Source organism: Melanotaenia boesemani, chromosome 12, assembly GCF_017639745.1.
Source record: "Melanotaenia boesemani isolate fMelBoe1 chromosome 12, fMelBoe1.pri, whole genome shotgun sequence".
Taxonomy (NCBI): Eukaryota; Metazoa; Chordata; class Actinopteri; order Atheriniformes; family Melanotaeniidae; genus Melanotaenia; species Melanotaenia boesemani.
In genome coordinates, this window is record NC_055693.1 from 18,407,780 (window position 1) to 18,425,217 (window position 17,438).

The following is a 17,438-nucleotide window of genomic DNA, read 5'->3' on the forward strand; positions in this document are numbered from 1 at the left end:
GAGAGAGAGAGAGAGAGAGAGAGAGAGAGAGAGAGAGAGAGCGAGAGAAAGGAAATTAGGAATGTCAGTTTGCTAAAAGTGCAGTTCAACTCAAAACTGTCTGCTCATGCTTCTAACTGGTCAACAAAGTTACATGACAAAACCAGTGTGGCTCTATGTCATGTTAAATTAAAGGAAACTACCACTGTCTAATTAGTCACTCTTTAGAAAAAGTAAATAAGCTGCAACTCAGTTGTAAATGTTATTAGACAAATTAAAGCCATCACTGAGGGCAATTTCGAGCATTAGGTTGTGTTCATTTGATAATAAAATAATTAAAAATCTTGGTAGTCTCTTGCAAAATTGCAGCACCTATTCTTAACTAAGAGTTTTCTTTCTCTTGCTAAATCTACAAAAGCTAAAACTGGTGGGAGAAATACCTATTCCAGTTGACCCCTCTATAATCAGCCTTTTACCAGTAATTCAAAAACTTTGTAACCTATAGAAATATACAATATGTTCCTATAATCTTTACTTCCAAATTAGAAGAGTCCTCAGACATTAAAAAAGAAAAATAAATTATTTAATAAACCTGAAACAACTATGACTGATGTGCATGACTCACCACCTTCATTAAATTTTGATTTTGAGAGTAGCTGGAATCAGTTTGGAAGAACACATCTTGCTCCTGACATGCACTTAATGCAAACAGTGATTGTTGACTTTAAGACAGGAAAAAGTGCCAGAAAAAAAATCCCTTAAATGTTGGTAATCTGTTGAATACACAATAACAGCTAACAGCAGTTTTTGGTGCAGAAAGTGGTACAACTTCTTAAAAGGATTGGGGCAACCTTAAAAATGCTTCTTGTTATTGGAATGAAACAAATCAATAATTATTCATTCATTTATTACTTATCTGTACTGCTTTATCCATTACGGGTTGCGGGTAAGCTGGAGCCTATCCAGCATTTTAACCGGTGAGAGGCAGGGTACACTGGACAGGTCACCAGTCTATCGCGGGACCAACAGAGACAGAGACAAACAACCATACACATACACACACACACACACACACACAATCCTAGGGAGAATTTAGAGTGACCAGTTCACCTAACATGCATGTGTTTGTACTGACCATTTACCATTTAGTCTTTGGACGGTTGGAGTCATTACTGATTATTAAATCAATAATTAATTAAAAAAAATTAATAAAACCTTAAGTTGACGCTTACAGTACATGTACATATCCTAGTAATAAAGTAATATTTATGCAAAAATTGCTGAGAATGCATAACTGTTCAGGACTAAAACCTGTTTAACTATTGTTCAACCTGGGCATGTTGCACTAAACATCACTGTTTTAGAGTCAACTGACTAAGTGGACCTGTCAATAGGAGCAAGGCCGTTAAGTAAAAACAGCTAAAGCTACTAGAGAAGGTGTTTCAGCAATAAATATTAAAAGGAAAAAAAAAACATTTAAGCAAAGAAAATTTTATAAATCCCATAAAATTAAACGGTAAACCTGTGAAATGAATAAAATGGGCTCTTTAAGCCACTAGGCTCAACATTTTGCTTCCTATTGCACACAACACACCCACACATTGCAGTCTTCATGTTTTTTTAATTGAATAATGCAAACAACTCATGTCTACCTCTTAAGAGAACAAATGGCCTTTAATGTAATGCTTACCAGAAATGTACCAGAATAACTAACAAAATGATTCAATAGGAAATACAGCGTCTAGCCATATCTGATGCACACACATAATACTGTTACTGACATCTCATATACAGCTTGAGTGGAGAAATGTTTCCATTATCAAATCTGAGTAAACTTCACATTACTTTTCATTTGTGAGTGAAAACAAAATCAGTCACTGTTTTGGCAAATCTTTGGGGGTGTAGCATTTAAAGTAAACCCAGGTCTTCAGCATTTTGCAAATACTCATGATGTGTGATGAGAGAAACACAACTGTGTTTTTGTTTAAGACTATAATCTGCAAACATATTTATAAAAAATAAATAACATAAAAAGACACAAACATAGGAGAAAACAGTATGCCTGATCGCTGCAAGTTAAACTAGCATGCTTACACCAGAGAGTGGAAAGCTGTCATTCATTGGCTAACAGAGTGGGTTGTACCAACAGGAGTGCGTCCATTTTTCAGTGAGTGCAGTCTGATGCAAATATATAGATGAAGAGCATTAATTGCACAAAATAAGTAAAGAATCCATAACATAACTGCATTCACATGAATCTATCGAGAACTGCGAGACGATGATGTGGTGGTGTTGTTCATACCTCCACCATACGCTCAAATACAAACACACATACGCACAGATGAATAGTGGTGTCAGCAACATGGCTCCATTCATGTGATATCTGTTTAGTCAGTGTTCGTTGGCATACAGGGCTCCCATCAGGTACCCGTTGGTCCCATTTTTATTGGTTCCATTGGTGGTGCTGCTGTGGTGTTTCTGATTGGGTGGGGGGCTGTCGTCCTCATCAGAGCTGGACTCAATGTCGCTGCGGTCGTCTTTCGACACCTGCAGATATTAAAGGGTTGTTTAGAAATTCCTTTTTTTTTCTAATTAAAATCCTTATCTGTGCCATTATCTGTGGCAGCCATGCATGACAGTGTAACAAATGGATTTCTACATCAAAACGTGACGTGCTCTGCTAATCAGTACCAGGCAAAAAGCTGTACAGACTTAAAATATGAAGAAATCAGAACACGTTATCATGGTTTGATGGGCCCGCTTGTCTTTTTTCTAAAGCCTGGATTTAACTGGACTGTTTAAAGAGTCACAAGTTAATGAATTAATTCATCATATCAGATCCAAAGCCATCCTTTTCTGGCCAAAATGAAAAAGTTTAAACCAATGGACATCCTACACTGATGGCAACAGTTTGGAAAAATATGCTATTATATTCTATTGTACTGTATTGTATTCTATTCACATGGTGTGTTCTGTCTGTTTGTGATGAGAGAAACGCTGCTGTGTTGTTGTTAAAGATTATTTCAACACTGATATCAAAGAAGAGCTGACTATAATCTGCCAACATATTTGAGAAAAATAACATAAAAAGACACAAACATGGGACAGAACACCCCTCACACCTGCAAAGGATTTTTTTAGTGCTTACCTTCTTTTCTAATAAATTTAGCACAAAAAGAAAGAAAATGTGTGTTTGGTATATTCAAGCTTTGTTGTAACAATGCTTCTTGTTAATGATTTTAAATAGCTGAAATACGATATCCATTTTAAATAATGCCACAGTTGTAAGGAAAATGCATTTCTGGGATTAGCATGGTTCTTTCCCATTGTTAGCCTCATACCATAATTAACAAAGTCATATTTAGGTTAAATTGTGATATCTGTCTATTACTTTCCTAATATTACTGATTGACTGTGCATCATTGCCCATTACACCTTAAAACATAACTTAGGCACTTATGCTACATTACCAAAATGTCTTATACCTTTAGAATTCAGTCATTTACTCCATTTAAACATCAGACAAGAACTGGAAGCTGAATAATCTGTTTGGCATTAGCAGAGAATATTTGGCAAATTTTTCATGGGTGCAACCCACATACTCTACAACTCATCACACAAATACATTTTCCTTACAAATCTTGCACCATTTAAAAGAGAAATTAACAAACTTTCCAGCAGTATGAGATTTATAGCTGATTGGCAATGCAAGGACATGGAGCCACTGTACTTGTGCAGCAAAAATTTCAATGATTAGTTTGGGACTGAGTGAAAATTAAAGCTATTAAGAGAGCAAATGATTATGCAGTGCAGGACTACTGCAGGAAATGAGGCAAAACTGAATTTATTGCATCATGCTGACTGAGCTGTCACCCCTTGAAGGCTACTTACGTGTAAAGGATTCCATTTCCCCACCTTGAAGAGTGCAAGTTAACAAAGAGAATAAAAAGGAAAAATAAAAAGAGGTTACTTAAAAACCCTATACAACAATAATAAATGCAACAGCAGCTTAACACTGTACTGTGTGATGCAGCAACAGGTATAAATGTAGGTATGATGCAGAGGTAGTGTAGTGACTCACTTTCCCTTTGGAGATTGCTCTGCATGCTGTCTTCACTATGAGGTAGGACCAAAAGGAGTGGAGAAGTTGCAGCAGGACTAGAAGCAGATTGAAGACCCACCAGGAAGGGAAGGGTCCTACAATCTCCCAACTCTCGAACAAAGTGGTATTTAAAATCCTTCCAAAGCAGAAAGAAATGATCAACTTGACATACTTCTTATAACAAATATGAGAATTTAAAACACTCCCTGATTAATTTTTTTTAATAAAGAGCAGGAAGCGTGTACTTAATTCTTGGCAAATTCTTGCAAACAACAGTATATAACATCAACTTTTTTAAGGGCTTTAAAAAAAAAAAAAAAAAAAAAGCTTTCTTAAAAATAGCTTACTTAACAAGTGTTATTCAGAAAGTGATTATGATTTGCCAGTGATGACAATCGTGATGCTCCAAATATATTCTTTATTTTGGTCAATAAAAGCAGAAGGATTTTGCAGGAGTCGGATTCAGAAACTAAATTATGTCTGTCTCCCTTCTCACTTGTGAAAGGCGTGATCATGCTGCTGCTGACTGCAAGATGATAACTGTGCATGGTTTCATAATTTATTTATTTATGTCTACAAATATCCATCAGAATGGTCTATTGTAATTGCTATTTTTAAGTAATTACACTTTTTTTTTTGTCAAAGGAAGTCATTCAGACTTCAAGAAATTAATTAAACCTGCTCTCTGTTACAGAAATAGGATGGATTAAGCACAGACTGAAGTGCTGCATACATTCAAGATAAAGATAAATTTCACAAAAAAACATGACTAAATAATTACAGATCTTCATGCCTCTTTCATGTTTTAATAACTGCATCAAACCACAGGTGCCGTTTTTAGTGAAAGACTAATAACAAAAATGATTTGCTTTTCATGAGCTGAATTGTTTGGCTTTCTTTGAGAGGTTAAAGCTTTTGTATCCATAGTAACTATTACTTAGCAACAAAATTCACAGAGATCTGTTGGAACTGCAAACCATTGTGGAGACAGAAGAAAGAAAAAAAAAAGCACTGAGCTCTTGATGGCTCTGACGTTATTTTCAGGCAAGAACTACTAAAATGTGTTGAGAAATCTGAACACTGACTGCATAGAAGCCATTCTTTAGTAAGATGCTAACTAAGGTTCACAGGAACGTGCATAACACTTACCAGACGGGGTAAACTCCCAGCCTGGAACTTATGAAGAGAATTGCAAACATTGCAAACAGCAGGTTGCACAGTATCTGACATTTGGCATAGTTGGCCATCTTGGCAGCCTGGGTCATAAAAAATAGAGACAATAATCAATAAAAAAAAAAAAAAAAGAAATATGGCCGACAATACAAGAACCGAAAGACTTTATCACACATCCGCATACTTGAGGGTGATGGTCACACAGACTTTAAGGCAGCCAGCTTCAGTGTTTGCATGTTTCATAAATGCAAGCAAGCAAGATGGATATCAGGTGACTGATCAGAAGATCGGGTGACTGACTGAGTCAGATATATTCTGTTCACCCTGCAATGCCTGGAGTACTCTTTGGTTGTTGGGCTGTATTTTTTAGGACTGTTATGTTGCAGACTGAATACATTACTGTCTGGTGAATTTTGGCCAAGTTTGAGCTCACAAAATGTTCTTTTACACCTCTGCATTCATTCCTTTGGTGTATCAGTAACCATTAGAAGCCAAACAAGTACATGCTAAACTCTTAACAGAAGCATAGGGATGACTTAGATATACTTTGGGTTGTAAGCTGGATCTCGCTCAACATTTTTTTTTCATTAATCTTTTTTTCTTTTCTTTTCTTTATGAAATGTAACCTGGACCACTCAGCATATTTTTGAGCACCACAGTATGTCTACTTCTTAATCTTCCAGGTCATTATCTAGTACACAATCTCTTCTTATTGACTTCCATGACCTACTTAATTTTCCTATTAACAGGAATTAGTCCTCAGTCTGAGCTCTTAATCAATGTGATCACACACAATGTGGCAACTTTTTCTGTATTAAAAGTGCTATATCTCACACGTATTTTTCAATATTTACCTCAATGTGGAGCCGAGACTTTGCACCTTTAAGTAGTTTTTGGCTTTTATTTCAAACAGAACAAGATGAAGATCTGAAGCAAGGGGCAAATGAATTTGTGTCTAGACCTTAAAAAAAATTATCTTCAACTTTTTGCCTTGTGAAGATCAGTTTATCTTTTACTCAGTTATTTACACAAAGACTTTGTATCAGATAAGATGGACAGAGACACACACAAACACACTTCACCCATCTGCAGCATGTAATTTTCTTGCCCATCCTCACCTCTATCAGTACGTCGGCTGCATCATGGAGACACATAACCAGTGTTCCTACCCGCGCCATGTTGTTCACGTAGGAAAATACAATAAGGGAAATGGTTGCCACGTGGTGCAGGAACATGATCAAGAAATCCTGGGGAGACAATAGCCACAATAGCCAAACAAAATCAGTACACAACTATAGAAAATACTTTTAAACCGTCACTGCATGCACCACATATCACAACTTAAACAAAAGTAACACTCATAAGTGCTTCCTTCTGTGGAGTTGTTGAATTAGGACCTCTCCATCAAACTGTTCTATAGGTGTAGCAGTGCTATAATGTAAAACCACTCAGCTTCAATTACACATGTTTCTTTTTGAAGTGGACAAAAAGCAAAAGAGATTTCTGCACTTCTGGAAATTTGAAGCTATTAAAACTTAACATGAATTACAAAAATCACTGCTGTGACTAAATAACTAAAGAAAATGCATTAAAATTAAGCGTAGTCTTGTCTTGGTAATGAGTCCTTAGTTTGGGGTAGGCTTTATCAAAGCAAAGAGGGGCGTGGGAAAGCATTCCTCTGGTAAATCATTAGCTACTGAAATTACTCTTGATAACAACTCAAATCACTAAGAACCAGTCCAACAGGGCAAGTGCATGGGAGGAAGGATGAAAAGGAAGAGTAATGACACAGGATACAGAGTGAAAGCAAGGCAAGAGTGTGCAGGGAGGAACATACTGGAACTGGCAGGGATGCAGAGGACCTCCTCAGTGCAGTGCTGTGCATGAAAAAAACTGAAAGGAGAAACAAAAATAGACAACATGCCAACAGTCAACAGAGAGATGACAGAGTGAAGGCATACGGCATCATGAAGCCTTCTGTGCGTGCAGCATGTGTTGTGGAGAGGGCAGAGCTGGGGATGGACCAGAGGTGGGAGTAAGACCATGAATGGAAGGCATGCAAATTGATGCTAACTTAACCAAAAGTGTTAAAATTTTCATAAAAGAACAAAAGATGGAGTGGGATGAAGTTGGCTGCTGACCATGACAAATGTTTGCATGAACTAACTTTTAAGTTCAGTTCTTACAAACTCGCCAAGTTAGACTTTTAAAAACGTGAACATTACAATGTAGTAACATCAGTAATGACCTGGCCCTTTTTTAAGAAGACAAATAAGAATACAAATAAATGTAACAGAATAATATATAAGATATAATGGAGCAGTCACATCTACTTTAATATTTGGCTTTTGACATGTGTCTTAATTGAGGAATATTTTCCAGCACTGCATATGAATGAATGAAAGTCATGGATTTTTTTCCTTTATACAGACGTTTTCAATGCATTCTGTGTAATTGGGGCTGACTCTATGCTAACATAGATTATGGAAACACAAAATGAAACCCAACCATCTTTAATTAAATTAGTTTACCTTTGCTTCTTTTTCTGTGACAAATGAAAATGAAATAATTCCTATTATTATTCAAATAAAGAGATTTAAAACTGGGTGAAGTAATAATTCTTTGGTATCGCTGGGCAAAAAATCCATAATAACCTCTCAGGATCAAATAACTCACGTGTTTTGAAAGGAAACTTGTTTAGTGAAAATCTTCACCGCTAGTTGGGGGAGAAGCTTGAGTTTTTGTGTCATCTATGTGCAGTTTTTAAACATTTTAAATAAAAAGTATAACTCTTTTTTCCTTTGTTTTGCTATTTCACACATCAATGAAGCAGAAAAAAATATTTTAAGACCAAATAGACTAAACATTACAGACTCTTTGTGGCGATAAAAGAGATGGAAAGCTAGAAAAAGATAATAATCTTTTTCCTATGATAATGATTGTTATAATGATATTTTGTATGCAACTGAAAATGCGTGATGTGTTTTCTTCTGTAGATTGCAACCGTTCTTACCTTCCTCCTGATGTCTGTGAACTGAGAAAAGAGTATCGACAGGTAGAAAGACAACTCCAGTATATAGTAATAGTGGATGTCCACAGTCAGCGGCTGCATACACACACACAAAAAGATGTTTTAAAAGCTATATACATATATTATGTATAAATATTTGACAAGTAATGGTAATGTTTCAGTAATATTGTATAAACCTTTACCTGGTAAGGATAATTGTACCAGCACTCTTTGGTGTTCCATAACCATGGGGTCTGCAGAAAATTAAGTAATTTAAAACTAAAGCTTTTAACCCTAAACAAAAAAAATGAATTCACAAGTAAATAAAAATACACCATATTACAAACTATAAAACATTATAAAATTATAAATGATTTTTGAAGGTGAGTCATCACTGTAGTTTTGGATTTATTGTAGAAGCTCAAGGTCCGATAATTGAAATGTCATTAGTATAAAGGAAGCTAACTATCAAGGAGAGGGTTATACTTATTTTATCCTTATAAATGTGTTAAAGTGAAAGAGTGACTGATCACTGTGCTTGACTTTATGTTGCCTGCACTCCTCTCCAAACCTGATCTATTAATAAATCCCAGAAGCTGGAGGCTGGTGCCTGCAGCAGCGACTGCTAAGTGTGAACTACTTCCACAAAGTGCTTTGTCATGCAACTTCTGCCTGAGACATTTTTCCTACTCTAGCTTCCCTCTGGCTTTAACGGCCATAATGTATGTATTATCACGAATATATGCATAAAATGTTAAGCAATCTTGTTACCATAAATTTCTCATATGTGACTCATTGTTGTCGCTTTTCAGTAACTTCAGTGCATGCTGGAAAAACAGACGTTTTAAAAGGGTCAACAGGTTATAATAGGGACTATACTGGGATGCTCTGATCACCATAACACAGTGACAGTGTCACAGTGTGGCACTGCAGTGATTTATTTATTTATTTATTTTTAACCAAAATGTGGAAACTAGTGCAAAATTTTAATAGGAAATATGTTTGGTAAAACAGGTTTTTCTAAATTATTCTGTATGAATATACAGTCAGTATAAACGTTGTTCTGTTTCATACTAACTTGCTAAAGCTACAGCTTAGGTAACAAAACTAAAGGTCTTAGCTTTAGCTTTGCTAGCTAATGAAAAATTTTTTACATGATTATTCGTAAAAGGTTCCAGTTTAATGACAAAATTACAGTTGATTGGTTTAAAGTATCTCCTATCTATAGGACAGGAAAATGACTTTTTATTTGTATTTAAATGTTACAAAAATTGTTGTAAATTGGCTTGTAAGTCCATATAAATAGGAAACCCATTCTTTTTGTGTTACCTTACCACTCAATAATTACATATAAAAATACTGACGGACTTTAATGCATATGTCTTTGCAAACAGTAACTAGTCACTTAAAATTTGTCACTTACATATCTTCCTATATTATCTTTGTAAGTTGTACTATGTCAGCAACTTGAGACAGGAGGCTGATGCTCAGCAAAACTTACCTTTTTAAGAAACCGCACTCCATAGGTAAATATGTATAAGTAGAATGTAAATCTCCACCTGGAAAAACACACAAACACAAAAAATGTATATATTTATTGAGTATAAGGGGATATCTTTACTTCTTTACCAAAACTAAATAACTAAAATAAATATGTGATTACATTTTTGTTTTTCTATCATAACCTAATTACATAGTTCTTAAAAGCCTTTAGCTGTTTTATTCAGTTTTGCCTTTTTTATTTCCAGATTGAGTTGTTTTTCATCTGCAGGCTATTTCAGTTAATAAATTATACACTGTCTGGCCAAAAAAAAAAAAAAAGGTCAAACACACTAATATTTCATTGGACCACCTTTAGCTTTGATTACAGCACACATTCGCTGTGGCATTGTTTTGATAAGCTTCTGCAATGTCATAAGATTTATTTCCATCCAGTGTTGCATTCATTTTTCACCAAGGTCTTGTATTGATGATTACCCCACTGGGACACATTATGTGGATTGTCCTCTGACTTTCCATATTTCTGCAGAACAAGATAAATAACTGATAATTGGACATCAGTCACATCTTTGTGGTAAAGTCCATTCCCAAACCTCTTCTCTATGTTTTACTTCACCCTGCATATAATTTAGAGTATACACTACTACACAAAGGAAGTGATATTGAGGTCTGCCTCTGAGCTTTACAGGGAAAAAACTGCTTCAGCTGATATGACTGTGATCAAAAACTTGCTAATAAAATGTACATAATATATAGTCAACTTGTATCACTCAGCAAAAAAGAGGGATTATTTATAATTGTCTGACTAGTAAACCTTAAACAAAGTTGTTCCTGTCTATGCATACATATACAGATGTGTAAGTATATATATTTCTTTCTTTTTTCTTTTACTTTTTCATACTCTGCATGTTACGATCATTACATACTGTAACAACAAAGATCTGGTGACAATCGTTTGTCTCAGAATCTCTCTGTCCACGAAAAGGTGAGCTGTAAGATGCATACCTTTAGTTAAATGAAATGCACTAATTATAACAGAAGAACAAAAATAAAGCTCCATTTCTGTCACATGGATGAAAACTCCCACTGATCACTCTGACAGAAGCTGCATAGGCTGCCCTGTGAACCCAGCCTTTGCATACTTTAAAGGTTGTGCAACATGGTTGTTCCAGCTTACCTGAAATCATACACACTCTGACAGCCTTAGCCCCAAAGCTCAACATCACAAGAAGATTAAAAAAGTTAACAGTATACACGCATCGTGCAGAGCCAGTCCCTTTATGTGGGTGTTTGAACTAGATATTCAGCTGGACCCTTTAAAGGATAGCCTATCAGACAAATTGTTACCATGTTAACATGCTGCTTACGGGAGCCATCATTAGCTGCTTTCTTTGCTTGATCAAAAGCATTGTAAAACCAAATTAAGTGGACGAGTCTACCTGGCACACAGTAAAGACTGTTGCATGGCAACTGGTTGATTAAGCCCGCAAGAGTCTTTTTCAAGTGTTGCTGAATCGCTGCTACGTATATACAATCACAATGACTCACAACTGCTTTCCTTGAATTGATCTTCTTTTTTTCTGACATCATGCAGTTAGTTTTTGTCACTATGAGTTAAACTTTCTCAGATACAGTAAAAATAATAACCAATTTCAGAGAGTAAACATGAACGTCTAATTTTAGTCATCTAAGACCTGCTATCTATTTCCCTGCTCTTTGGTAAAAGCAACTTGCCAGTTACACTTTGATTAACTAGTACGGTGTAGTAGTTGTGGTTAACAGAATTAAGCTAATGTGATCAAATGAACTTGCCACATACAGGACTTGAGAAAGTTTATGAAATGTGTTAGACCAGCACTTTCTTTTTTAAAACAGCGTAATCTGTCATCAGTTAATTGTTGGGGATATGGGATGAAACTCCTCTTTTTGGAGTAGAAAATAATTGAGGTGGGATTTAAATAACCCTTCCCCATTCTGGAAAAATATCCTAACATGGGTGTCCATGGCACACCCAAAGTCACTGAGAACTGCTCTAAACCCATTTGCATTAAATGCTTGATTTGCTAAGCTTTCAGTCTTTCAAGTGGCTAAAAACTCAGTAATAAAGACAGCTTTACTGTGAGTTTTCCTGCCAGTGATGATGTAAAATCATGCTGGCTTGTTTAATTTGACTTCTCTAGATAGGTAGTCTGAACACTAGCTGGATACTGTTTGCATTCATGTTACTCAACCAAACAACTAGTTGTTAAGCTCCAGCTTTGCTAAAATTCAGCTGTGTAGAATCTATTTTTACTCATTGCTAAAAAAAAAACCCATCACAGACATTTCTGTTGTGCTGCCTTTGTTTATCTTCTTTTCAGTTTCAGTTAGATCACATGATCACATGAAAGTGAAACCTTGCTAATGAACAATTATTTCAATAAATAAAAATGGTAAGATGAATTTGTAAAACTGTCCTTCACCAATTCATCCCGTCTACTAAGATGTTAAGTCTGTGTCTGGTAAGTGGCTTCTGGGGAGTTGTGCTGGTTTAAAGGTATCAAAATCACACAGCTGCATATCAGACAGAGGAAGAACATTACTGAAGACATTGGTTATGTCAGCTGCTATTATTGGCTTGCCTCTTCAGAGTTCATATTCCTTCTGGAGAATCATTCAAGCTTAAGAGGGTGATTGCTGGGGATTGCTGCTTGTTTACCTGTCGACTTACTGGCATGATTGTTTCCTGAAAGGATAGATCACTTGTTTCTATAAAGTATGTGATATTAAGTAGAATTAAGTTAACTCTTAAATCTTGTTTTGAGACTATGGGTCTGACTGAATAATCTTTTTGTGTTTAAAAATGTTCCTGACTGATTGAAATTACCTGTAAATAACCATAAAAAGAGCCGTTTGAATTCTCTAAATAATAAGAGTGTTAGTTTAAGGTGTTTAATGTAATTATTTCTTTCTTTAGCACAATAAATACCCGACCATCCTTTGTAATAGAAAGAAGGTAATTCCATCAAAAAATTCCATTGCAGCTGCAGCTTTCAAATGGATACAGCATTGTATTTATCTACTTAAATAAATGTAAATTAATGTGAGCAAAAAGGCTCAATGTAAGCAGCTTGTAACCAGGATAGCTTTCATTTTTGTGTCTGTCTGCCCTTTTATTTGAAAAAGAACCAAACTTCATAAGTGAATTATATTTTATATTATACTTAAATTATAACCTCTGTGTAACAATGTTATAAGCTCTCATTATATTCAGATTTGCGTCCCTAAAATTGTGATTGTTTTTTTAAGGGTTTTTCCAAACATTTTTCTTTTACTACCTGAATTTTTCCAACCAGCTCAAGAGAAAAAAAAACATAAAAATACATTATGGAGTTGTATTTTTTTTACCCTACAAAGCTAGAAAGCTATCCTGACTAAAATTAATAGTCTAAGTATAGATATGATTTAGCTAATTTAGAGTATGTATATATAAGTAAAAAAAAGAGAAACGGTTCTATGGATGATCCCTTAAACAATGTTCTGACAGAGGTGACTTATTATTAAAATGTAAACTTTTACAAATTTCTGTCATAACTGACTTAACTTTTCATTTAATTACAATATGAAAATATAACTATATTTGGCAATATTAAAGCTTGTATGCTGCCTCTGAATGAAAAAAAGAAAAGGAAAAATCAAGCAAAGTGCATTATTTTACTTATAATAATTTGTGTGATGAAATCAGACAGCTGGGGCTTTTCAAGACATCAGAGCGTACTCTTGCTTCAGCCTGTCCTGACAAAGGAGAGCTGAAGAGAGGAAGTAGTATACATTTATTATCTAGTCTGCTATTTTATCAAGCTGCATTTTAATTAGTTCAGTTTTGTTATGACTCTTACAAAAAAAAAGAAGTTTGAGTGTTTAATTTTTCTACTGTCTATCTGGGAAAAGGGAGTCTATAACACAAGCTTGTATACAAAAACTCCAAGCTGTGTCTTCATTATTTCCCAACCAAATGTGCCTACTGCATACTCTCTGTTTGTATAATGAACCGAATAGACAACAGATCAGCCATCCAGACAACTAAGAGACAAAGAATCCTATCAGTCTGCAACAGCTGGGCAAGCAGGCCTAATTACAGCACAATCACTGCTGGAGAGACTGAAGTCAACCTCGTCTAGAGACCTGCATCAACCTGGACAAAATACTGCAAAGCCCAAGGGTGTCTGCTGTTAATAAAGCTTCAGCACAGTTGGTGTTTTAGCAGAATGAAATCCAGCTAAGCATGTTTAAAAAGCCCACACATATTCCAAAAAAGCATAAATCCAGTCTCTCTCTGTGAGAGATTAAGCATTTTTTTCCCGATTCCTCCATGGGGTTGTCCAGTGGTCAAATCAGCCAAATGTGTTCTCCTGAGTGAACAGCAGCCTCAGGCGGATCAGAGGATGTGAGGCTCCCTGTGTCTCAAACTGCCAGATTTGCTCCACTGGTGTCAGACATGACTCCGCTCCGACAGCAAAAACTCGCTCTTTGGCCTTAACATCACACCGATAAGTAACTACAATCTCCCTGATGGCAAACGCTTTACTACAGATTAGCCAATTCTCTATTACACACTTCAGTGGGTTTGTTGGTTCGCAGTGGGATGTCATTACAACAACTAAAGACAAACCAACACCAGCACTAATAATGCTATTCTTCTAGGACAGATGAGATACAGACCAAGTTTAGAAAAATCAAGGCAGTATCATTGTCAGCTGAAAGGCTAAATTAGCATTTCTACTTCATGCAAAATGAACACCTGACTCTCAGTTCTCAGGAATTGTAATAACAATTTTATACTGCAGCCTAATAAATGTTCTTCAGCTGTTTGTGTTTGCTTTTTGACAGCCACAAAATGACCTCTGTTTCCAATTAAAATGAAAATGAAATCGGAGAAATGTGATACTCAGCTCACATAAAGTTATCTATCATTCTTACTTTTACTACTGTCAGGGTGTGTTATTGATATACGGCAATGTACAGTGCAGCCTATTCAAACTATTCAAATTAGTCTTCACTCACATCACCTGTAGCACTCAATGAAGCACTCATGTAGATGCCAACATTAAGCAGGTGTTATGGTCACTGTAATGGATTTCTTTGACAGGTTACAAATCCGTGACTTGTTTTTAGATAAACTTTGGTGATATATGCATCCAGAAATGCCTCGTACGTGTAGGCAATCTTACATGCTTTCACAGAATCTGGCGAGAGTGCTTGGCTTCTCCTGGTTGCGCCGCTGTCTGAACCAACGTTGGATGGTGCGCACATCCCAGTCAAGCTGCTTAGACAGACCCTCCAGCCTCTTCTCATCTGGATGCTGGCAAGACAAGCAGCCCAATGTATTAGACTCATCTTTTGTTGGAGTAAGAATTATGAAAGTGTAATGAACATATGTAGAACTCATATGCCACCTTAGTTATTGCCGTGAAAACCTTCTCCAGGATGGCATTGGGCTGTGCTTTCTGTGGCCCGTTGGCTTGAATCTTTAAGCCCATGGCACATGGTCTTGCAATGAACCTGCAATAAACAGACATTTAATAACAAATCAATACTTTACTTTTTTGTGATTATTTATGTTTGTAGGGTCATACTTACACATACATCTCTCTGATCTAAACATTTTTTCCTACCTAAACAGCAGTCTTACACAGCTTGTAATGAGGAAAAACATTAGTGTTGAGCTGCAATTGTGAAATTATGTAGAATTAAAGAGGAAATTGTCCTTGTCTTGCAACTGATATAGTCTGAAAACACACTGATGAAACACTTGTTCCTGAGAAGCTGTGGAAGGTCAGTAAATGCAGATGGTGCAGTTAACAGGTAACTGTGGGCATAAACAAGATGGCCAACAAATTCCTTACCAAGAAGCATTTCATGAATTAAACACTACTAGGCCAAACAAAAGAGTTTCTTTTTCAGTTTGTCTTAATCTTTTTTGTTTGGGGGAAGGGGTTGAAAATTATATAAAAGGGAGAAAATGTGAGGCCTCATTATTTCCCAAAGAAACTCACATGACAATAACTGCAGTGACCATCATCACTGTGTACCATGCTGATGATTATATGGCAATAGTCCAATGGTATGTATAGTGATGCAACATGCACCACGAAACTGAAAGGCTAGTCTGAACAAAAAATAAACTGTTTCTTGCTAAAAATGGGTTAAGGCTATGGGGACAGGCAGGTATAGTAACTTGGTTGCACCGTGAGCTCTGACAGATGCATCAGGAGGCACACAGCGCTGCAGGCCTGCAGGAGAAGGATGATCAACCGTGGTGATTTGTGGGCTAACCAGATAACATGCCATTGTTAAGGAAACAGACTCTGATACAAGGACGCGTGCCGCACTGTTCACCGGAACATTTAATCAACATAACAAACCGTGTCTCAGCCACCTGGCTGAACGCGTGTGCTCAGACCCACCTTTCGAAAACCAGACGTATCATAAAGATGCAGAATGCTAAAGGACAAGCCAAATAGAGATCCTCGGCTTGCGGGAACGTTGCCTCATCTGTGTTTTTTAAGTCAGCCCAGGTTACATTGTGAGGGAGCCAGAACCTCTCATTCCAAAACCACGCCAAAATACCAGCCATCTCCAAAGAGGAAAGGATGGTCTCGCTGTTTCTCGGAGGTCTCTCACAGGCGACCCGACTCGGCTGATGATGAGATATCCGTGCGAGACCGCCGTCCGTCTGTCCGTTTCCCCTCAGCTATCCTGGTGTAGGGAAGTAGACTCAATCAGCTCCTCAGCAACTGATTGGTGCGTTGAAATGTCATGCAGTCATACAGTCAGAACATGCCGACTATACTATGGGCTTATCTAGCTAAATCTTATTTTTTCCCCTTTTCTTTTCTTTTTCTTACAAACTATTAGACTAATACTCAGTGATGCACAATGTGTGAATAGACGAGCTTGGATGGCTATGTGTTCTATTTATTGCTCCTGCTTTACAATTGTTATGTGATTGGTAAAGCAGGATTGCAATGACCTAAATACAGAAATGATGAGTAATTTTAAAGCATTATATCAGTCTAAATCAAAGTGATCGGTTGATCTATTGACGCCAGACTGAATAAGCGCTCAACAGAGAAACATAATAATGATATAAAGATACAAGCTTGGTAAACTCTGCCATCTACTGGCCGTTGTAATGTAGGCCTATCATTAAAAGACACGGTCCTATGACTACATTTTCAACAGTTCAACACTGTTTCAAATATTTGTGGTTGCTTTGTGTCTTTGCAGTGTGTTCAGTTTTTCTTTTGAATCTAACCATTGTGTGGTCCTTTTTAAAATGCCACTTCTCTCTTTCCTTTTGTTTCTTTTGGCCATACGTCTCTGTAAAAATCAAGTGCTGCTTATTTTGTGTATCACTGTTGTGATCATGTATGTCTTTGTGGTTGTTTAATTGATTTCCCCCAAAGAAATGTGAACAGTAATTTCAAACAGCTGGCTGAAGGCTCATTGACTCCCTGGTCTCTTGGGGGCCTGTGCCCAGCTGGCCCACTTAGCAAACAACTCCAACACCTAGAATGACTTTTAAAGTCAAACCAGAATACATTTAAAACTGAAAATATCCTACATATGACTTAACTGATCAATCGCATAAAATTAAAAAAGCACATGCGCTGAAATGTCATTTTTAGTGCA

The 17,438-nt window shown here is 36.5% G+C and overlaps 1 protein-coding gene across 1 annotated transcript; it reads right to left on the minus strand.

Moving 5' to 3' along the window:
* Positions 1 to 1,583: 1,583 nt before the first annotated feature.
* On the minus strand, positions 1,584 to 16,695 carry cers6 (ceramide synthase 6). Its single transcript, XM_042001822.1, has 11 exons — positions 16,211 to 16,695; positions 15,200 to 15,305; positions 14,975 to 15,105; positions 9,766 to 9,823; positions 8,468 to 8,518; positions 8,268 to 8,360; positions 6,373 to 6,501; positions 5,231 to 5,337; positions 4,061 to 4,217; positions 3,871 to 3,894; positions 1,584 to 2,526 (listed from the first exon to the last, which is right to left on the minus strand). Exons 1-11 carry the CDS (start codon positions 16,378 to 16,380, stop codon positions 2,371 to 2,373), a joined length of 1,182 nt encoding a protein of 393 aa, XP_041857756.1. The 5' UTR covers positions 16,381 to 16,695; the 3' UTR covers positions 1,584 to 2,370.
* Positions 16,696 to 17,438: the final 743 nt, after the last annotated feature.